General features: G+C 39.2%; 2 protein-coding genes, 1 long non-coding RNA gene and 1 pseudogene across 8 annotated transcripts in view; 2 read left to right on the top strand and 2 right to left on the bottom strand.

The window, feature by feature from the left end:
• Positions 1-24,066, top strand: part of LOC145450005 (peptidyl-prolyl cis-trans isomerase pseudogene) — a 430,289-nt pseudogene that overhangs the window by 16,566 nt on the left and 389,657 nt on the right. The window lies entirely within an intron of this gene.
• Positions 10,466-21,862, bottom strand: LOC145450008 (uncharacterized). 2 transcript variants are annotated; one of them, XR_013918401.1, is made up of 3 exons: positions 21,838-21,862; positions 13,837-13,997; positions 10,466-10,901 (listed from the first exon to the last, which is right to left on the bottom strand). It is a non-coding gene; the product is annotated as an uncharacterized LOC145450008 (long non-coding RNA). The 2 variants fall into 2 exon arrangements; XR_013918400.1 differs by lacking the exon at positions 21,838-21,862 and adding an exon at positions 14,441-14,740.
• On the top strand, positions 15,110-16,909 carry LOC145450003 (uncharacterized). 2 transcript variants are annotated; one of them, XM_080328458.1, is made up of 3 exons: positions 15,111-15,965; positions 16,026-16,309; positions 16,561-16,909. In XM_080328458.1, the coding sequence occupies exons 1-3, from the start codon at positions 15,795-15,797 to the stop codon at positions 16,736-16,738; spliced, it is 633 nt and encodes a 210-aa protein (XP_080184584.1). In that variant the 5' UTR covers positions 15,111-15,794; the 3' UTR covers positions 16,739-16,909. The 2 variants fall into 2 exon arrangements, with proteins under 2 accessions (XP_080184583.1, XP_080184584.1); XM_080328457.1 differs by having other exon boundaries at positions 15,110-16,309.
• On the bottom strand, positions 16,864-21,660 carry LOC145449906 (uncharacterized). Its single transcript, XM_080328345.1, has 14 exons — positions 20,075-21,660; positions 19,893-20,005; positions 19,763-19,831; positions 19,638-19,700; positions 19,498-19,572; positions 19,257-19,316; positions 19,128-19,196; positions 18,974-19,060; positions 18,747-18,905; positions 18,049-18,685; positions 17,871-17,992; positions 17,571-17,799; positions 17,343-17,489; positions 16,864-17,273 (listed from the first exon to the last, which is right to left on the bottom strand). Exons 1-14 carry the CDS (start codon positions 20,307-20,309, stop codon positions 17,038-17,040), a joined length of 2,301 nt encoding a protein of 766 aa, XP_080184471.1. The 5' UTR covers positions 20,310-21,660; the 3' UTR covers positions 16,864-17,037.

Here is a 24,066-nt window from a genome sequence, read left to right as displayed (position 1 = left end):
ACATCGTACAAGTAGCAAGTCTCGAGAATCCAGTTATTCAAAAAACGTGAAAGTGTTTCTACACCAAGTCGGTATGTTGACGAATGCATATATTGTAATATCATGATCGATTTACATTCGTTGGTCACAAAATGTCACTACTCTAAATAATTATTTTTCACTCAAAGCCTACTTGTCATCATTCGTTTCATCAAGCACGAGTTCATGAAACCTGCTACAACATGAATTTTTATTTTTATGTTGTGTAAATAGGTAATAATTAATTTTAGTAACACTATATCAACATCATCGAGTTGTGCGAATAGATTTACATGTGGTCTTGTGGTTTTAATCGAAGTATACAGCACGGTCTAATGTAGAGTCATCTCTATCGTACAACAACTCGGTAATCGAAATGCATTAAAATTTAAACAACGATCTTGGTTCGTCGCACCAAAAATATGTTTACTATCACGATACTCTACACCGGCCGTGTAAATCCTTTTCACACTCGTAATAGTATACCAACAGCTACCGGCGACAACGTTTAACAATACCAACGACACTAAACATACGATACCTACCCAAGTAAAATTACCATTTTCACCTGGAGGTCGGTCGTAACCCGAGTAGAAATACCATTATCCTTTGGAGATTTATCGTTTACCCAGTGTAACAAACCCCTTTTCCTTTGGTAATCTATTTTTCTCTGGGTAACAAACCTTTTTCAGTTGGAAATATATTTTTTCTCTGGTTAACAAACCTTTTTCACTTGGAAATATATTTTTTCTCTGGGTAACAAACCTTTTTCACTTGGAAATATATTTTTTCCCCGGGTAACAAACCTTTTTCCCTGAGCAACAAACCATTTTCACTTGCAAATATATTTTTTCCTGGGTAACAAACCTTTTTCACTTGGAAATATATTTTTTTCCCTGGGTAACAAACCTTTTTCGCTTGGAAATATATTTTTTCCTTGAGCAACAAACCATTTTCACTTGGCGGGTCGTCGTTTACCTGACTAAAAATATCATTTTCCTTTGGAGATCTGGCGTTTACCCAGTGTAACAATACATTTTCTCTTGGTCATCTAGCTTTTCCTAGAGTAACAAAACCATTTTCATTTGGAAATCTGACAAACACACCTGACAATTTGGTATTTGTTGTATTGACGATAGTTTGAAATAGATTACAACGAACAGTGACGGAAATATACACGGACTACCGGTTTCAGAGTATACCCCCTTCAGTCGTATCACATCAATATCATCGGTTACCCACATACAATATCCTCTTGTACACCGAAATGCATGTTTTGGAAAATTGGACAATAGACTTCGATAGTTCTGTGATGTCCGGGTTCGTGCTTTGGATTTTCCAGAGTCAAAATGTCTGAATAAAACACCTCCTCGACGATGGTTGGTATGTGGATAACGGGGTTCGGAAGACGGTTGGATTTATGTCACCCATCGCGATAACAATTCCAGGTCGAGTTTTCCCCCGCGTGTTTACTATATTGTGTCTTTATTGGTCATGTATGTCTCGACATTCAGTTTGAAATCGGAAACCCTGATAAAGTATGTAACCGGATCCGGATATCAACTCTGAATCGATAAACCAATGAACAATATTCAAAGTAAACATGTTACATTCCACGAAAAAATACCATCCAGACATACGTCGCGCTTGTTTGCCCACAACAGTATACGCGTAAATGGAGGTGTGTGACATTGCATGCAATGTGTTGGTATACAAACATCGGGGAGTAAGCCTTCGATCCACAGACATTATCATAGCCGGTAATTTTGATGCAGATCGAATGTCATCACACCCGATAACAATACCAATAAGCCACATTGCAATGACTCTGAGTCAATCTGAAGTATGACATATAGACACACAAACATGGAACCTTGACATGGTTATTCGCACGACGGTGAAAGTAAACTGTACAACATATACCAATAGAGCGTTCACAGTCCAATATGCGAACCATGCACAATCATATACCCAGATTTTTGTTGGATATGTACAAATCCGATAAATCGATACATTTCTTTCCCTTCGACGTCAATAATACAAAGGTCATTCCAATTCGTCGCTCGAATGTGAGGTTCGTCTGGTGTAAAATCCATGTCAAATAACACCAAAGTGTGCCTTCCGTGTTTTATTATTTCCACCGTCGCATCTTGTCTGTGTCGTAACACTATGGTGCAGGGACTTGAAAAACGGTACTTTGTAAAACGGATTGACATGACCAACTGAATCGACGTCAATAGCCTTGTCACGACACCGTTTCAAAATGCTCCGATATGACGAGACCAACCCCGATCTCTTGTGGTGACGACCGTTTCGAAATGTCACCGGACGAGCTAGACCCTTACGAAAGTGTGTTTTATGATTGCGTGTGAAATCACGAGGTAGTGTTCTATTGTGGTGTACGATCGCAGTCTTCATTCCAAAGAAACATACCTTATTGGATCACAATATCAGTCCGACATTTGCACGATATTTATCCGGAGTCGTTATGTGGGAGTAGCGACATCCATTGATCGTGACTGAAAGACTGATCGCAATCATTTCGAGCACCGTACTTCGATAGTTCACCTAGATCAAACGCTGCAGCAGAAAACTTCGGTGTCGACAACACGATGGATATTGACCGATGTATCCAATTGATCTGGATGGTCCGTCTACAGATAGGGTCATGACTATCTTGTAATGTTACAACACGATAACACCATCGAGTAAATCAGTGAACGGTGTCGAAATATCGATGTAATAGCGCGGACTCAGAGTCATTGCAATGTGGCTTATTGGTATTGTTATCGGGTGTGATGACATTCGATCTGCATCAAAATTACCGGCTATGATAATGTCTGTGGATCGAAGGCTTACTCCCCGATGTTTGTATACCAACACATTGCATGCAATGTCACACACCTCCATTTACGCGAATACTGTTGTGGGCAAACAAGCGCGACGTATGTCTGGATGGTATTTTTTCGTGGAAACACAGGGTGTAACATGTTTACTTTGAATATTGTTCATTGGTTTATCGATTCAGAGTTGATATCCGGATCCGGTTACATACTTTATCAGGGTTTCCGATTTCAAACTGAATGTCGAGACATACATGACCAATAAAGACACAATATAGTAAACACGCGGGGGAAAACTCGACCTGGAATTGTTATCGCGATGGGTGACATAAATCCAACCGTCTTCCGAACCCCGTTATCCACATACCAACCATCGTCGAGGAGGTGTTTTATTCAGACATTTTGACTCTGGAAAATCCAAAGCACGAACCCGGACATCACAGAACTATCGAAGTCTATTGTCCAATTTTCCAAAACATGCATTTCGGTGTACAAGAGGATATTGTATGTGGGTAACCGATGATATTGATGTGATACGACTGAAGGGGGTATACTCTGAAACCGGTAGTCCGTGTATATTTCCGTCACTGTTCGTTGTAATCTATTTCAAACTATCGTCAATACAACAAATACCAAATTGTCAGGTGTGTTTGTCAGATTTCCAAATGAAAATGGTTTTGTTACTCTAGGAAAAGCTAGATGACCAAGAGAAAATGTATTGTTACACTGGGTAAACGCCAGATCTCCAAAGGAAAATGATATTTTTAGTCAGGTAAACGACGACCCGCCAAGTGAAAATGGTTTGTTGCTCAAGGAAAAAATATATTTCCAAGCGAAAAAGGTTTGTTACCCAGGGAAAAAAATATATTTCCAAGTGAAAAAGGTTTGTTACCCAGGAAAAAATATATTTGCAAGTGAAAATGGTTTGTTGCTCAGGGAAAAAGGTTTGTTACCCGGGGAAAAAATATATTTCCAAGTGAAAAAGGTTTGTTACCCAGAGAAAAAATATATTTCCAAGTGAAAAAGGTTTGTTAACCAGAGAAAAAATATATTTCCAACTGAAAAAGGTTTGTTACCCAGAGAAAAATAGATTACCAAAGGAAAAGGGGTTTGTTACACTGGGTAAACGATAAATCTCCAAAGGATAATGGTATTTCTACTCGGGTTACGACCGACCTCCAGGTGAAAATGGTAATTTTACTTGGGTAGGTATCGTATGTTTAGTGTCGTTGGTATTGTTAAACGTTGTCGCCGGTAGCTGTTGGTATACTATTACGAGTGTGAAAAGGATTTACACGGCCGGTGTAGAGTATCGTGATAGTAAACATATTTTTGGTGCGACGAACCAAGATCGTTGTTTAAATTTTAATGCATTTCGATTACCGAGTTGTTGTACGATAGAGATGACTCTACATTAGACCGTGCTGTATACTTCGATTAAAACCACAAGACCACATGTAAATCTATTCGCACAACTCGATGATGTTGATATAGTGTTACTAAAATTAATTATTACCTATTTACACAACATAAAAATAACAATTCATGTTGTAGCAGGTTTCATGAACTCGTGCTTGATGAAACGAATGATGACAAGTAGGCTTTGAGTGAAAAATAATTATTTAGAGTAGTGACATTTTGTGACCAACGAATGTAAATCGATCATGATATTACAATATATGCATTCGTCAACATACCGACTTGGTGTAGAAACACTTTCACGTTTTTTGAATAACTGGATTCTCGAGACTTACTACTTGTACGATGTATCGTTGGTGGGCAAACTATAACGACCAATTTGTATGATAGTATGTTTTAGTTGTATTGTTGTGAGGATAACCATGTGATGACTCAGCGCTTTTCGTTAGCAAAGTAGGTCGATTTGTGTGTAAGATGTAAGCACCGTAACTAGAAAACATATGTACTCTGTTGTTGGAGTAGCTGATTTATTGTTATGACATGGACATATCCTGAAGCCTTGGTTTGTTGTCTTACGAAAGATGAGGCGACCTCGGTGTCGTAAATTGTGTTAACTAAACTCGTATGGATACCACAATTGTGCTGGACTTACACATGGTATTCGCATACTGTACACATACAAACTTTTGTGTAAACAACTCTGGTGTTTCTGTTAATACTAGTTCTGTGTTGAACTACTTGATTATTACGATACATGAACAACCATTCAGACAATAAAGTTCTTGAGGTATCGAAACAGTTTGAAAGCACCACCAATCATTGTACAGGTTTGTAGCATGAGCGAATATTTTCGTGTAACATGAATATATTTCATATGTCTTCGGTAAGAAATGGGTTATGTGGGATAATAATTAGTATCGTAAAACTTGTTGTGTTTGATTGCATACTTTTTTAACATTGTTTGTTGTTGAAAGACGGGTGAGTTTACATTTAAATATAGTAAGCAGAGCAACTCAAGTAATAAATTTTACTCGTTTGAAAATCGACAACGGAAAAAATACCGATGAATGGAGTAACAGTAATAATATGTGTGGTATCTTATTTTTAGTGATATGCAACCAATCTTCTAAATCTTCTAATTTATCATGTCATAGAAAAGCCGATTGTTATGAATTCAAAACAAAAGTACATCGATTATCAGGACAAAGGGAATTGAGATCAACGCAGTATTTCGAAGTGGTATGTTCAGCAATCACTAAATGACAAAAATATCAAACTGTGCATACAACTCGGTTAGTTAAACGATACATTTACAAGTTTACCGAAATCTTGATTTATTAATGACAGCTTGATGATGTAAAGCTCAACCACTCCATTGTGTTTATTACAAAGTATTTGACACAGACAAAATATTGAACGAAGGCCCACCACTTGGTTTCATTACAAGGCGAGTGAAAATTGTTTTCTGTTGGTCAGGTATGATTTGCATTTAGTAAAACGATCTACGCCGATTAAGTGACGCTGTTTCATATCCGATGAGTGAGTGAAATTTCCTTATGGTTTGATTTAGTGGGTTAATTACCTGCGATTCAATCACATACAAGTAAGATCTTTTACGGGTTGAGTATTGTGACGACCTTTACTTTGACGAATGACAATGGGGAAAATTTCGATTGCATTGTCGGTGTATGTGTTGGACCAGTGATTCTAGTACACCTAACTATAGGATACATTTGGCAAACATCGTACAAATTGTTTCGTTGTGATGGTAACGACTTTCAGCGGTTTGGTTTCATGTCGGGAATTATTATTTGGAGGTTCAAAAACAATCAATACTACAAATGAACAACAATGCGAAACACGTTAAGTGAATTACAGTGTAGCAAGTACTTCCTTGATATTACGATTGTTGTGTACCAGACATTTCTAACTGAATTGAATGCATCTAGCAAACATATTCCAATTTACTTTTGTAATGATCAAAGTATGTGAAATGGTGCGAACGGATTAAGCATTAATCAAGCGGCGGTATGTCAATTCACCTAATGTGATATCTTGACACCGGATAATGTGCGAAAGTGTTTCAATTCTCACTGCTGATTACGATGATAAAGTATTGTACCGGTTATTGTTTAACAAAGGAAATTGTTGTTTCATCTTTAGTCTTGGTTAGTGGAGACAATTACATTTGTAAAATATTTTCTGATATCCGCGATACGCTGCGTGGTTTTTACGAACACGGCTTAATCTTCCCAGTCAAAACATTTCAGACATGTTAATCTAGTTCCACAAATCGATATGCTAATAACAATGTTTCTGTAAAGTTTGTTTGTATCGTAATAACCTTCAACACAACCCCGGTCTAATAATGTCATAATTTAATAATCAAGTCATGATCGACTATTACAAAATCTCATATGTCAAAATCAATGTGTTAATAAGAATGTTTACATCGTGAAAATTTTCAATATAACGCCTGCGTTCGATTGTAAGAAATGAATTCTCAACTACGTTGGTCAGACATTCAAATCTCGTATACTCAAATGTAATATGTTAATCTCAAACCGCCCACCGAGTAGTATTTACTTTGGTTTATAAAATATACCGAGTAGTAATTACTTTATCTTACAGAATAGTAACGACTTTTACAGTTGAACAAAAAAGACGATTTGGTGGTATATGACTACAACCGAACTTGCTTAGATTGTAGCGATTGTATGTACTCGCATAATCTTGTCTTCTTTCTGTACGGGTACTGTATAGTTGGTTGGCCGAGTTACAAACGGATTTACTTGACAAGGTTTACGGATTTACTTGACAAGGTTTTCATGATTGACTCTTTTGAGTATGGTAAGATGTTAAAATTTCGAGGCGTAATACTATTTCCATTAACTCAATTGCGACAAAAAAAAATACCCAGATAACTTGTTCAAGGCTTCTTTTGTTTCAAATCAACATGTGAATAATCAGTTATTGTGACAAGTTGAAATATCGTACCGAAGTTGCGAGTGGAAACAGTACGCGATTGTGTAAGTGTGAAGACAGCGAGATGGTGATCGTGTGAATAAATTAATCTGAAACGCATTGGAGTGAAAGTTTACCCAGTCTGTCTGGCGATCCTACTTCAAATCGCGATTTGACAAAGTAGGTTGAAATATTCCGATTCAACTCATCGCATTGCAACTCGATCGTGTTATGTGCAAGCGGTTGCCCCAAGTGTGAAATATTTACAACAGGTGCGATTTCATTGATTGACTTGATTGTGTGTAGTAACACATTAAAATATCGCGATAGCATAGTGAAATTATTTACTGAAACTCTATTTGACAAACGGAAAACTGTGAATAGAGTTGTAAGGTTTCATTACTTGTTTCAAATCAATATGCGTATAATCTCTAACTATGACTGGGGTTGAAAGTTGGTAGTCATGTTTTTCAAACATATTTCAATTCACACAATGTCAAGTCCAAATATTTCATTCTGGATTATTTGGATTTACCTTTAGTACATCTCGCGAGTGGATTTCCGACGCCGTACTATAACATTCTTAATAATACGGGTTCGAGGATTTTCATGATAGAGTTGACAAGTGATAAGATGTGTGTTTTTGTTAAGGGATTGATTTCAAGTTGATAAAGACAATAACTGTATAATGCACATACTTGTGATTCTTGATTCTTGTAGAGTTATAGTTGGTATTGATTCTATAGACGTGAAAACAGCGGCGCGGAATGTGCGAATAATCCGACGCGGCCGAATGTTAGCGTCAGTAATATTCAGGTTACGTTTGATTCGATAGATCGTGTTAAAAGGATTTCTCAAAGGATTTGAGTTGTGTCGAATCAACACATTCAAATACGAATCAACTTGATTTGTATATAGTGAGTTTCATTTCAAGTTGACAAATTGACACATTGATTGAATATTCTCATGATTTGTATCACGCAACTAAAGTCAACCACTCTTCCGAAGTGTCAAAACATATAGCGATCGCGTGCAAGTGCCAAATTGTTGGTTTTCGAATCACAGTCTGCGCCGGTTCTGTTATTCATTACTTATTACTTGATAGTAAAAACCATCGACATATTAAACTGTAGCGATTGGGATGTAAGTAATGACAAGACACAAAAATGGTTATGTCTTAGGTGTTATCTTGTGGGCGATCGTAGGATTTTACAAATATTTCACACCTTTTTTCGAAGTGATAGTATGTTAACGCGGCTATTGTTGGTATTTGAATCGCCGTCTACGCCGGCTCTGTGGTAAACTAATTACTAAAGTAACACCATGCGACTGATTCCTAGATTTGGTAAACTATTTCGCACTGACTGGATTAGCGTAATAATCGATAGTAGCACACGACTGCACGGAAACAATTCAGCGCGCAGGTCATTCGAAATATAGGTCGCACGCACTGCTAAATCCTCTTGCAAGCCGCGTTTCCGTTTGTGCGGTTATTGTTGGTGACTCGTACATATTCAACACCGCGCGAGAGATGCCTGAAAGTGCGAATCACGACCGCACCCATAAGAACACATGGCGAATCACCACAGATCCCGTAAGAATACACGACAGGCGAATCACCGCCACCGCCTATAGCAAAAAAGGCGAGTCACCACCCCGGGTTTTCAGGCACCTCACCGCCGCAGCCTATACCCGAAAGTACGAATCACGACCGCATCCATAAGAACACATGGCGCATCACCGCCGAGAGGGTGGTCTAAAAAGGCGCATCACCACCACGAGTTTCCAGGCGCGTCACCGCCGCACCCATAAGAACACATGGCCAGTCACCACAGATCCCGTAAGAATACATGACAGACACATTTATCATCGTTAGCATGTCGCCGCACGTATACCCGAAAGTACGAATCACGACCACGAGTTTTCAATACGAGTCACCGCCGCGTCCATAAGAATACAGTTGGCCGGGAAACAATTCCGCACGCAGGTCATTCGAAATATAGGTCGCACGCACTGCGTAAATCCTCTTACAAGCCACGTTTCCGTTTGTGCGGTTATTGTTGGTGACTCGTACATATTCAACACCGCGCGAGAGATGCCTGAAAGTGCGAATCACGACCGCACCCATAAGAACACATGGCGAATCACCACAGATTCCGTAAGAATACACGACAGGCGAATCACCGCCACCGCCTATACCTGAAATTACGACTTGACACCGGTTGAGCGATCCCTATACCTGTAACGTTATCATGGCTATATCAGCTAAGTTAACATACCGCCGCGGTCTATACCCGAAAGTACGAATCATCGCCGCGTCCATAAGAATAACGATATATCGAAGTCGTATTCACCGTAAACGTTAGGATTCCCTCGAATACCAGACGGCAGGTCATCACCGCAGCCTACACCGAAAGGGTGGGGTCACCAACACGAGTTTTCAAGGTATATCATCACCGCAGCCTATACCTGAAAGGGTGGGGTCATCACCGCGCCCATAAGAAACAATGGCAGGTCACCACCACATAGGGGGTCTAAAAGGGTGGGGTCATCACCCCGGGTTTTCAGGCAGGTCACCACCCCGCCCATAAGAGCCCATGCAAAAAAACGTTAGTTCGCGACCGATCGTATATACTACTTACGTTTACAAAGTGGACGATCGTATTGCTTGGATTATATTTAGGCTTATTTTAGCATCTTTGAGATGCAACTCTGAATGTGGACGGTCATGAACAGTAGGGCTCTTCAAAAATGACTTTTTTTCTCAAATCGTACTGGCTACTTGATAAAATTGTTAGGTTACCTAATTTAAGCCTACACACAAAATTTCGTTCAATTCCAGCCAGTGACCGCTTTGCTACAGGAGAAGAAAGTTTCTATTTATTATATAAAAATGACCCAGCAAACACCCGATGTCCAGTTGACTTCCTGCGGAAAAGACGCAGGACGCCCAGTGTTACTTCCCTGGAGTGGATTTGTCGACTACTAGAAGCGTCCTAAACACTTCCTGAGTTGGTCTACTATGGACGTGAAGCGACTCCATATGGACTCATTGGATCTGCTATGAACGTGACGTGACTCCCTATGGATGCGTCAGACCTACTGTGGACGCGACGTGACTCCCTATGGATATGTCATTTACCACCTGTTCTATTCCTCAGGATTACCATATCAGGACTCCCCTCCTAACCTGGTGCAATTACATCGAATTCAACATCATATAAACTAACGAACTGTTTATATTGGGTTACTGTAAAACGACAATTGCAAAATACAAGTACAACATTAACTAATGAACTATTACTGGTAAACAAAGTTCAGGCTTACGTGAAAAATCGATCAGGAAATCACTACGAATAAATGTGTCAGTGGGATTTTGCATATAACAGCAAGTTCTAAGTCAATTTTATATTACCATTACAAACATTCCAATTGAAGTGCATCATGAAATTAGAAATAAACGTGTCACATGACTTTGAAAAAGTACAACTGCTAATACAACTAAAACAGGAAAAAGCATGGAGCAATCATAAGTAAAATTTACATTGCATATTATAAAACGATGCATCATTTGCACCGCATCATGTTAAGAGCGCGAGTGCGTATTCGCAATAAACTTGGTTGCAACAACAGTTTTCTTCTTGGTCTTTGTTTTGCCTGAAACATATACAACAATGTCAGCAAATCATTTGTAGAGCCACTCTGCTGACATAGCACATGAAATTTGCGTCAGATCTGCTTCAATTTCTATTCCCTCATGCATTAATTGTGATCCGCTACTTCCACTTGTGCTGAGTGATAATTTATGACGATACTACAATGTCTACTCGAGTACGGGAGCTTCTGACGTTGTGATACAGAGTATGAAACCCGTCAATCAAATTATATTGTGGAAACACCTCAAGTACATACTTCAGTACTTTCCAGAACTTCTACTTTACCTAAAATAGTTTTGATAAGCCATGTATATCGCTGCTTGAGTGCTTGAACCCGAGTAGAAATACATTGCGTTACTCTTACTTGTACTAGACTACTGACGCTACAAATATTTCTAATTGAGTGCTGAACATGATTGCTTTCCTTATCTCTGTTTAAAAGCATACAACTACGACATTCCTCAAGTCTCCATATTTTGACCATGTCGACACTTGGAAGTAGTTTGATGTCTTGTAAATCGCTATTTATACCAGTGTTGGGATCAAGTCACTACCTTCGAGTCACGAGTCATTTCGAGTCATTGCACATTTTGACTCGAGTCAAGTCAAGTCAATCGATTTTCAAAAGTGACTCGAGTCAAGTCGAGTCAAGTCAAGTCACGAGTCAAGTCATAATTCAAGTCAAGTTGCCTTTTCGAAGTATGAGGCATGATTACGTCGTTGAATTTTGCTAGCTGGCTGTAATATAGATTGCGTGGTCATTAATTCTGAACCGATGAACGAATACAGAGTTAAATATACACGCAAGAAGGCCCTGTATCGCTCACATATACGTGGCATAGCCCCAGTTTATAGTTACCAGTCAAGATGGCGAATAGATAATAGAAAATCGAATTGATAAGATGCAATACATTACCCATTTACAAATTGATATTATACAATTCGAGCCTGTGCCAAAAGCTATATATTCGAATTCAATTTCAATAAAACAAGAGGTTTGGTTAAGGTGCTATAGTTTACGGCAACGTAAGCTGTAAGCATTCGATCACTTCGTTTGCGGAAAATTTATTTGTGAGAACAAGGGAGGCTCAGTAAAATGCACGATCATTGAATGATTGGTCGCTCTCACGGCGATTCACACCAGCGTTTCGCGAACAATCCGACCATATGCTAGATACAGTGATTTTTACGATTACTTGATGACTTGAAATTGACTCGTGAATTTTGCTCCGAGTCACGAGTCAATCCACATTTCTGATACGCCGAGTCAAGTCAAGTCGAGTCATTTTAGCAAAGTGACTCGAGTCAAGTCAAGTCATACGAAAAAGGTGACTTGAGTCTGACTCGAGTCAAGTCATGACTCGAGTCATCCCAACACTGATTTATACTATTTAGTACGGTACTAACGATTAATACTTTGACCACCTTTATTTGGAACTTATCACCTACTACAACTAGGGCTTGCCACGAATCTGAATAGAGCAACGATAAGTCGAAACAGATGATCTTTTAGGGTACATAAATTGTATTCAACAAGAATTAGAATTCCGATTCTATGTACCACTGCGAGGCCTAAAAACATAGATTCGTCATATCGCAGAACACGGCACATGTAGGACGTAGCTACGCACGATCGTGTGAATGACAAATGTATTGTCTCAAAGTACAATAAAATAGGAATTATCTTAAATCTAAAAAACATTCTTCGATATGATGTAGAGCCGGTATTCATTTTCTTCGAATTCGCATACGAGATAGATATTTCAACTTTTCCTTGTTCACAATGTTGTCACATCATATAGAGCAGAGGCTTCAAATTCAAATGTGGTCGCAGGTCAATTTCCGGATTTTTGACGACGCAGCAAGATCGGGATATTCAATGTATAATTTCCATGTAGGCCTTATTTGACGGGAGCTTGCAGACAGGCATTCCACAAACATCTCGAGAATATAATTTACTATTGTATTATTCACGTTTGACACGAAAAAAATCACAGTTTTGAATATTTTAATAAAATTATTTTTGTGCTGGGCATAATTTGTTAAAATAATGAGTTATAGAGATGATGCAATAGGATGCATCATGACATCATCAAACTCTGGGTTATACTATTTCAGTTGGTGGACCTTTGACGTGTCACAGTTGTATTTTAAAATCTACTGAAATTTGATCTGCTATCAGAGCATTTGAGCGGTGTAGCCTAATCCGGGTTTTGATATAGTCGTGATAAGTAGGCTGTTGCTACTGTCATTACCAAAGTCAAATTAATTCAGAATTAGATGTTGGCTTCGATTATTATTGGAACATATCAACAACTTTAGCCATAGTAATAGCATTGTTTCTTAGCCTTAGCGATCGCACACTTCATGCTACTCATAAGATTTCTAGCAGCCCAAAATTTATTTTCAACACAATTTCTGATGGTACCTATATTAAAATCAGGTAGTCAATTCACATAAAATTGCGCATAGCACGAGAACCACAGCATATAGGTCTAATTCCACGATGCATATCGTACCACAAAAGGGTCTACGGGCCCTGTTCAAGAACCCCTGGGATAGAATAGAGCACAAAATCTTCTTTTAGAACTTTTTACTTCATTTTGAAGTGAATTTTACAAGCCTGGTAAATGGCTAATTGTACAGTAGAAATTCAAGGCGTTGCAACTATTTAAACTCCGGTACTTTGACCACCAACTATGATTAAACGCTAAGAATGCCTACGCAACACCTCGACCAAATCTACTTTTTCAAACTTATTATTTGTATACTTTCCAGAAGTGCATTATCTACTTCCATTTCGAGTAGATCTAACGCAACTTTAAAGTTGTTACCTCTAGGTGTGTATAAATCCATAACATTACATCTACTTCAGTTTAAAAGATGATTACTTTCACAGCCTCTGGTTTCCATGAAGTGTATTCAATGTTTTATACCTTTTGACTTTTTCCTGAGGATGACGCAGCACCGATTTTACAGCAACGCTTGTTCCATGTGGCAGTAGTTCTTCCGAACGTTTTTGGTTCCAGTCATCAAGACATACTTTGTACAGTGTTCTTGACGTTGTTGAACACTATCAATTGAAGACATTGCCGATCTAAATAATCAAAGATATTATAATGTTTGTAGTGAAGCCATTTGTCAAGAAGCCAAGCCAGGAATCTAGAATATCCTGTAAAAAAAAAGACACTGAAGTTCAAGCTGGACCATTCGCACATTCTACTCACTACAATGACTAATAAGTAGGGCTGAGCACATTGGTATGGTTACTCAAATCTCGAACGAGTATCAATTCTTATGATTCGAGCCAAGTATGTGACTATTTTCAAGACAGCCTACTGAAATTACACGCTCTGTGCCACTATAACAATGCAGTTTATAATAAAATTATAGTTCCACCCAGCACGTTTTAGCAGCCCGATTGCGAACCACCGTCAATTGTATATTTCCGCATCATCGATGGCACTTTTTTCAGGGTAATAAATTGCTAATTAATGAAATATCATATATCATCATATATAGTTCGTAACTTCAACTTACATAATTTAACATCTTGATCCATGAACATTGAACAATGCACCAATGCGGCGCCTTCCTCTGAAGTTTAGAACTACATAACATTGCCTGTTCAATATCTAGTCTCCTGGTAGAAATGAAGTAACTTTGTACACACAAACACAGATATGTCCCATCCATATATAGTAAGAATCCATTGATAATAAGGTTGTGTTTTCTTATCGACGGCAAGATGACCATGAGCAATCAGCCTTCCTTAGGGCCCATCCATAGCCTACTTTTTTGATACTGCTGCAATGTAGGCAATGTTTCCGTACTAATATCGAAAGTTATAATCAAGCAATAAAAGTATGCAAGGAGGCCGTGCCAACATTGCGGTAACATTGCCAACAACCCGTCTGCACCAGGCCATGAACATGTTAAGTTTATAGAGTTTATAATTGGTTTAGTGTTTGAGTATCCTTTGATTAGAGCGAGGTTAAAGATGGGCTAACAAACTATTATAATGTTGTTCCTAAAATACCCTAAATATAAACCAATATTGCCAAACATTCGTACATGTTCACTGAAAGCCTCAATTATTTTATTAACGCTATTATAGATGGTTATATACTGTTGTGGACACAAAAATACGAAAATGGATGTTAAAGGGGCACTGCGCTCAAAAAATGATGTGGTCTCAAATTGAAGAGTAGAACGAAAAAAAATTTTGGCCGCAGCCGTTTTCTTCAGAACGCCACCGTAATGGAGCTGCAATTTATTGAAATTTCCAGAGTTGCAGCAGTCGCGGCTCCGGATAATCTCTTAACCCGTAACATGGCACGATGACTTCATCGTCGCACTTGCTCGACGCGATTACGCAGAGGACGAACTTTAGATAGTTGTCAGTCGATGTTATGAATGACTCATGTCTTGCACACCAAGGCGGCGCTCAACGTACGGTGTTAGGTCAGGAGGATTTGTGTCTGGAGCTTGTCACGACTCTATAGTATTTGCCAGTTGAATGATACTGAGATGCCGTTACAGTTGTATATTGATGCAGATACAGCTGTCATTTTCAAGATGTATTATTGACTGCACAGTGCACAACCTTTGGAGTAGTGGTCTTGCGGAAGAGACAGACACATGATATTTTGCATCATTTACCCATGGCATAGCAACTGTCTTGATACGGTCTAGTTTACTTGTTCAAGACACAGATGTATAGATAATCAACACGAAAATTTCATTCTCATCAAAGTTCCAATATTGTTGTGGAATTTTTTGTCGTAACATTGTTGTTCTCAGTTTCACAAACGAATCTTCTGTCTCCATCAGTTCATTCATGCAATTCCTTTGACACGTAGATATCGTAAAATTTGTTAAAATTATTAATGGTATGGAAGAAGATCTTGTTGATGAATTAACTTCTGATGAAGATACAGATGTAGAAGATTTCGATGATATCACGATATTTGGTGAGAGCCTGCCGTATCAATTCGAGCCACAATATTCAGAGGAGGAATTCGCCCGTCTTGTTGCAACTCAAGAAACACAAACTCATGTCTCTGTAAGTATTGTACCTGTGTTTCTTGAATGCAATTTATCAATCTCATTGTATTGGTCAAAGGAATCGTCAGAAAACCAGAGTCAACTTCGGACACTTGACAACAATGAATGGTGCAGTTGCTTGAACTGTGCATCCATGACAAACCAGAATGAACGCGCCTGCTGCAGGGAAATACAACAAATAATGGAGCTTCTGGGGAATGGAGGGTCGACTTGCATAACAGAACATGACGATTTTCTCGTACATATACATCCCTCCATTCTTGAAACGTTTTTCAAAGTGAACAGGAATAATTGGAATAATAACAATCAACCACATGGTCCTGGCAGAAGGCTTTCTAACAAGTGGGTCCTAGAACATTTTGTTTGTGTTGTTTAGTATTGGACCTATATGTATGCGACAGGGTCTTGGGACTTATGACATGGTTCCTGGATATAAACGGCAATCTCCAGCATTCTTTACATTTTCTCGCATGCTTTTATATAAATGCCTACACTTTATAAATTGGGAGCATTATACTGTCATATATATGCTGCTATTACTTTTCAGCATTATTTTTATTGCTGCAATATACTTTGATATTTTCCAATTGCAGACAATATCGCTTGGTGTCTTATCGACACATACTGGAATGGATTATTGATGGCGACGTTTTGGGTAGCAAAAACAGGATGCCCTTGCCAGCCTGCATCGTGACTGCTATAAGGAAAAAGTACCCTAGTGATGATGGACTGTATGTCGGTTTCAAATGGCCGATAGAAAACGAACTGTGATTGATAACACTGCGGCTATGCTATATAAGTCGAAATCAGTTCTGTTGCTGTATTATTACACAGTGAACTGGAACTGTTTGCATTCTATATTCCACGAATGCCTGCAGTGCCTGATACATCAAGACTACTTTGCTTACTCGTTATTTATTAAAATAAATAATAAAAAAGAAACATCCGAGGACTTTATAGCCAGGGTATTACAACGGGGCAGTCAGGCAGTGTGGAAGAATGAAATTGAGCTATTTAGCTATGCAGCACTGCACCACATTCCATTCAACTTGAAGATAGGGATTAGTAAGTCACGTTCTAGAACGACGTTTTGAAAGTAATTCCTCTTTAGAGGGGGCTGGTTCTGGTGCAATGCTGACTGGATGCACACTTCTTGAAATGTTACTGGGAAAGTTGATGCCAGTGCAATTCTCAGTAGTTCGCCTCAAAAGCTCTCTCGCATAGTGGTTCGTCTTCTTTTCATACATGTTTTTCAAGATCCACTCTTTTGCTGACCGAGAGTAACATTTTTTGTATCGTGGAGCACCTGCTTAAACAAATAAAAAGTAAGTAACTAAGTACCTTGACTTGCAAACATTTCATCTGTACAGCAAACCTGCTCGTGTCACCGCCTGAAATCTACCAACATTCTCATTGTGGTCCAGGACAGCCAATTTGGTTCGTGCAAGCATCGTGTCATAAGTAAAATGAAGACGTTTAGGTGCAAATTTCAATATGACGTTGTGATAAACTTCCAATGATCCTAAAAAAGTAAGGTGTGAATTGTAATGATCTGACCATGCTCCGAAAACTGGTGTGCAGATGTGATGAGTCGAAAAATTACCAGTATGTTTGAACAGAGTCATCTGCTCCAAATCCCGGATCAAACTTTTGTTTTCTATCAAAGATTTCAATGCTTTGAAACTAGGAGATCCACATTGCAACCATCTAGTTCTTAGGCACTGATCCCCAGTCAAAGTGCCATGGCTGCAGGAATATGTCTCCCCGTCAACTGTCCACTCATGTTCGCCGGTGATGTGATGCAGAAGAGATAACCATCTTCTTTTTAGCACCTGCAATTGCATATTGTTATATAAAAAGTTCCTAATTTGTGATGTCAGACATAGTTGATATGTAGACTTACACTGCTATCTTGACCACAATACTGACAGCACCACCACAAGTGATTAGTGATGCTTCTTGTCCATAGTAGCAAGTCTTCCATACCTTTCTTCTTACCCAGAGACACCAACTTTTTTTTCAGTCCTGAGAAACGGTTAGTAAGGCAAAAGAAGATTCAAATAATAACAGTATTCAGTTACCTTTGCAGACATGCCACACATCAAACTGGTGATTGATTGATGGATATTTATCCTTCAACAATTTCCTGATGCTTGGTGCCCGGTCAGTCACAACGGTTTCAATCGGCAAACCTTGAGCAAGTAATGCATCCAAGGCACGCTCCATACCAACTTTTTCCATTGCAACACTGCTGGAGCACTCTGTTTTTTGAACCAATTCGACGTGGACAATCTTCTCAGTCTTCTCCTCCATAAATGAATAAACCATATATTTTGCAGAAAACCCAGGTGAGTCCGATCGCCCATCACCCATCAGTGTAATTGGTTTACATTGACCCTTCATGTCCCGTAAAACATCCTCCATATGTTCCTCATAGTAGGTCGCAATAGTTGGCAAAATGTATTGCGATTGTATTTCATAAAAACGACGTTCCGAAATGTAGTTAGTGTCCAGTAATTTGAAAACATCTGCAATATCAGTGTACGTGGCTCCCGAATATATTGTCGCGCCAACAGTAGAAAGGTTCATTGCCGACATCTTTGTGATTTCTGGTGAAGAATTCCAGATCCTGGTTTCAGAGCAGTTGTGGCATACAATTGCCATGGACATGTGAGAACCCTTGTACGTCGTCTTAATTTCAGTCTTTGAACAGCATAGCTGAAAAAAAGGTGTACATAAAGAAGATGCACATGGCACAAAGTGCTGCAACATGACTTACTTCACACTTGCTAAATGCCTCTCGAAGTAAATGTTGAAATACCAGAATTGTCCTACTTTCATCAATTTGTTGACTGTTTGTCGCATCCTCACTACACAGGCTTGTTTCAACATTTGAAAGAGGCTCGATCGTGCTGAGTGACGACGTAATGCTGCAGTCCTTGGTAACAAAATGATGGGTTGTTATTTTGATGTACTGTGATTAGAAAAGTAGCAGGGCTATCTCACGTCACAATCACCTTTGCTACGTTTAGAAACGGGGCTTTCAAACGGATCAGGATGAGTTCTCCTTGGTTCTTTCAACTTTATTGGAGTCTACCGAGAAATAAGTTATGGAACACATTAGCCTGACTTTGTAGAAAGTTGGTATACCCGTCACCACCTTGAACACAGGCGATTTTGTATTGCCGGATGGACGGCAAACTGGTGCCGTGAAGTCGGAGTCTGATGACTGAATAGAAATATGTTGAAGATATTAATACGCACGGTATGATATGGGATATCTACTTACATGACTCGATTCAGTAGCTGCACCAGCAAGAAGTTCGTGTGAGGTTCTTCTCACCACAATCTACAATATTTGTCAAATAATAACCATCAAGTGGACAAATTGGGGTCACTGTGCAAGTGCACTAACCGCAATCTTAGACGAAGCCTTTTTTCATGCAATTCCAATGACTACACAATAAAGACGATGCACACATATTCATGCAAGTATACCTTCTCAAATCAATTAACTCAAGTGTACTTACTTGAAGCTTCTGCGTGGAAGGTCTTTTATTGATGGCTGTACTAGATTTCGATTCAATAAAATCTGAATCCGATGACTGAATAAAAACGTTGCAAATCCCTATGGAATCATTGTGATGTGAAATTGAAAACAAGGACTTACATTGCAAGATTCTGGAGTTTTAGTGACTGGAGATTCTTCAATTGCTGTTGTTTTCGCAACCGTCTGTCAAGATAAAAGTTATATAATGCATATAGGGAACTTTAAATATAGTTACCCACCAATACCTTAGACTTGGTGGGCTTCCCACCAATCAATTTCGAACATGTTGAGCCCATAAAATCCGAGTCAGATGACTAAACGGAGAGGACCAAAAGTCAATCCAACATGTCTTAGGGAAAAGAAATGCAGCCTTACTTGACAAGATCCCTCCAAAGATTGATCTTCCTTCAAAACTATAGTCAATTTGTGATCTGTTACGTTCTTGGTTTTATAGAACTTCTTTGTAAGATCCAACGAAGGTACAGCTTCTGTCAATAAATACAAAGGAACATTTTATAAATATACACAAGACTTTGCTAGAGATGATTGCCACCAACCCTTTTTAAGTCGTCGACGCTTGCTATTTCCTTTATGATGACGAATAAAATCGCTTTTCTTGAAATGCTTACTGCATACAAATATATTTTTCTGCTCTATCTTGGTCGACGAGATTCCTATGGCACTAAACCACTGTCGTCTTAGTGCAATTTCAGAAGGAATTTTATGAAGAGTATGCGATTCGTCATTCCTTTTGACATCACACGATGTAACGGCACAACTTCTCCATGTCATTGCAGCTTGCTATAATGTCAATGTATATTCTATATACTATTACGAAGACTCTGAGAAGAGCAAGACAATAACGTAGACAAGTGCTTTTCAACCTTTTTGAGCTCCATTCGTACTTTTTTTTAAAAACAATTTAATTCGCACCAGCCAGCTGGAATTTATTACACAAAAAGAAAATGAAAAGCTTATCACTTTTTGTATTTGTAGACCTTCCTGTAGGTACAGAGCGTCATTATTTCACATTTAGTGTATCGTATTGCTGATTAATCAAATACTAAAATCACTGCAGTAGAAAAATCACAGATATCGCACTTCCGCTGTTCTCAAGGTCTTCGTTGCTTTTTCTGCGGGTATCGTGCAGTTATTTCTTTCGAAGCTTAAAGGGCGAACCCATGAACAACATTCACTCGCAACAATATCACTTTCCACTAAATCGACGTAATATGTCAACGCTATATGAATGTGTGCCGAAATTCCAATACTTCGCATTCAAATCAACACTGGCATCGCACACTATTTCCTATAATGTAGGGTTATCATATTTTGGATTCGGGAAAGGAGGACGTTCGCACAAGTACGAACCGTCATACAGGTTGAAAAGCACTTTATTCTGTAGCCGTTTTTCAGAGAAACAGTAATTTCTTATCCACAACACGAATACCACCAGTCAGGGTTCCCCATGAACATGACAAAATTCATGACATTCAAAATTGGTGGTTCGGGTACTGTAGGAAAATTCATCATCCCTAACCAAAATCCAACGGCACGCAAACCTAACCTGAGCCCACAACTCCGCAGCTGACCCTAAAACATATATAATATATTCATTATATTGTAATGTTACTAATCCCCAAGCCATAATTTTAAGATACTCTCAAACCCTCATCTTATGATTCTCCAACCTGAATGCGAAACCACTTATGACCGCTCTGAATTTTGAAATGTTCAGAGGGCACACTAATTGGTGATGGTAATGTTTTATACATAACATAAGAATAGGACATGATCTATTCCTTCCCTCAAGAAATAGAATACACTAGGCCCGATTACTAGAAAAATCTAGTGACTGAATATCGTCCGTGGAACGCCGTATCTACACCACCTTGGCGTGTTAGACATATTTGCTTCAGAACATCGGCTGACTTCTATCTGAAGCTCGTCCTCTGCGTGACTGCATAATCGCGTCGAGCAAGTGCGACGATGAAGTCATCGTGCCATGTTACGGGTTAAGAGATTATCCGGAGCCGCGACTGCTGCAACTCTGGAAATTTCAATAAATTGCAGCTCCATTACGGTGGCGTTCTGAAGAAAACGGCTGCGGCCAAAATTTTTTTTTCATTCTACTCTTCAATTTGAGACCACATCATTTTTTGAGCGCAGTGCCCCTTTAATGTGATGCTACAATCTTCATGCATCCACAAATTCAGCAATCTCACATTCCATAAAGGAACATTCCACATTTCTGTAAGCCTATACATAACATTTCAAAATTCAGTATATACCGATATGTTATAAAATACCGGTACATTACTTTATGCGGCATCTGGTTTGCTGATTGGGTCCTGCAGTCCTAGGAAATCCTTGTAAAGCTTTTCACAGGATGCACATGAAATGGCAAGTTATTGCTTGTGAGACATTATGGAACAGAGCACAATAAATCAGACTTCTATGATCAATACATTATCATATAGTATCAAATGTAGCCTACTACAAGAATTATCGGCATGCATGAGTTACCGATTAGCAGCGGGTCGATCAATTCCGTCTGTAGGTGATATTACAGCCGTGTCACTATAATCATATAATCGAATTCATTATATCGCATCAGCAGTTCATGATGATCGAGACTATTGCTGTTTATTAAATATAGCACTCAAATACCAAGCTCCCTGCCCTTCCGGTACTCATGATAGAGACATCTCACAGTCCACGCTGTTAACGTTTCCAATTATGAACTAAACCATTACTGTGATAATTCGTCCCTCCGCCATTGCTACATACGGTGATCAAATTGAATTAAACGCGCTGCGCATGAGCAATGCTCGCCAAATAGAAGAAGGCAGGCTTCTGGTTTTATGTTTGGATGAATCTGAAGCAACAGGCGTGTTCGACTCCATTATCGATATAGCCGAGAGGATTGCTTACTGCGTTGTTCCGTGATTGGAATAGTCATCACAATCCCATCATGACGATTATCAAGTTCTGATATCGGAATATTTCACATGCATTACGAGTATTTGCCCCTGATGTGGGCATTTTCGACCCAATAATGTCACAATAAAATAAGCCACTGTGTCTCTGTATCGCACATTATATCGAGCCTCTTTAGCACTGTGCGACCGCAATGATCGACAGCCGGGCTTGTGAAGTTCCACGCGATGAGAAAGTCACACCATATCAACATTCACAGCTTCACTTCACTAGATTTCACTTGTATCATGGCTGTATTCAACACAACTTATTCAGCATTGACTGCAGAATAATGCACATTTGAGTTCATAGAAACGATTTCCCAGTAAGGACATCCAAATCAACTCCTGTGTTGGTGGCATCCAGGCATCACACTATTATGACATCCACTGGAATGGTCATTGGTGACTGGCATAGGAGCACTCTTAAAGTTACTTCCTCTGGGGGTCTCTTGGAGTTACATAATTGGACGTCAATTTGTGACCTACTGAGCAAGTCCTCAGTCACCAAAAGTGGGACGTGGGACGACTGGGCACAATTGTGGACGTACCCGTAAGTCCGTGGGAGATCGGGTGTTTGCTGGGGAATGATAAAAAATTTGAAAATTTTCTGTTCACCCCATGAAAGTGCTAGGCTAGGCTGTGTATAGAAACAATGAAACTTTCTTCTCCTGCAGCAAAGCGGTTACTGGCTGGAATTTAACCAAATTTTATGTTAAGGCTTAAATTAGGTAACCTAACAATTTTATCAAGTAGCCAGTACGATTTGAGAAAAAAGGTCATTTTTGAAGAGCCCTAATGAACAGTCAACTAATTATGTTCCTATATTAACATATCAGACATTTGCACTCAGTAGGCCTACCGTTGGCGGCAACAGTATTGGTCGGTCAGCAAGAATCATCACGAAGAAGGTTGCCAGTCTGGTGTAATTATAGCAGAGTTGGAAAGAATGGGAAATACGCATTCATCAACCTCCATTTGAACAAGATCACATATAGTAAGAGACATTCATGATATGCTGCAAATGTGACTGTGTTCTTTGTCTAGTCACCCCACTCATGTAACTATATTGAGGCTTCATGCCAGGGTTGTAACCAAGTCACAAGGCTCCGAGTCACAAGTCATCATCATCATCATCATCATCATTGGTTTATTAGCAATTTTATCAGTTCAATACACCACAAAAAATGCGATACAATGAAAAGACAGGAAGATGTCGAAGCGACATGGAGTAGTCTATGGAATCTGACACCCACCTTGGCCTAGGCGATGTAAAGAGGAGGCATGCACAGTGCACACTGAATGAAAGTAAAGAAGATAGTATCGAAAAAGAAAGCGACAATAAATAGGGTGGCATGTCATGGGAAGCGAGTTCGATAGGTCAGTCGTGGTCCGGTAATCTTGAGGATGGACTGTATTTATTTAGTAGTAATTGCTTGTATTTCGACTTGAATGTGGACATGCTCGTCGACTGTCGGATGGCCGGCGGGATACTGTTCCACACATCAGGTCCGGCATATTTGATAGAGCGATGATCTTTTCGGTCGATCATATGATATTTGGACGACGTG

Source organism: Botryllus schlosseri, chromosome 11, assembly GCF_051294905.1.
Source record: "Botryllus schlosseri isolate E-star chromosome 11, Bs_hap1, whole genome shotgun sequence".
NCBI classification, from domain to species: Eukaryota; Metazoa; Chordata; class Ascidiacea; order Stolidobranchia; family Styelidae; genus Botryllus; species Botryllus schlosseri.
The sequence above is the reverse complement of the archived record's forward strand: the minus strand, read 5'-3'. Positions and strand labels throughout refer to the sequence as shown.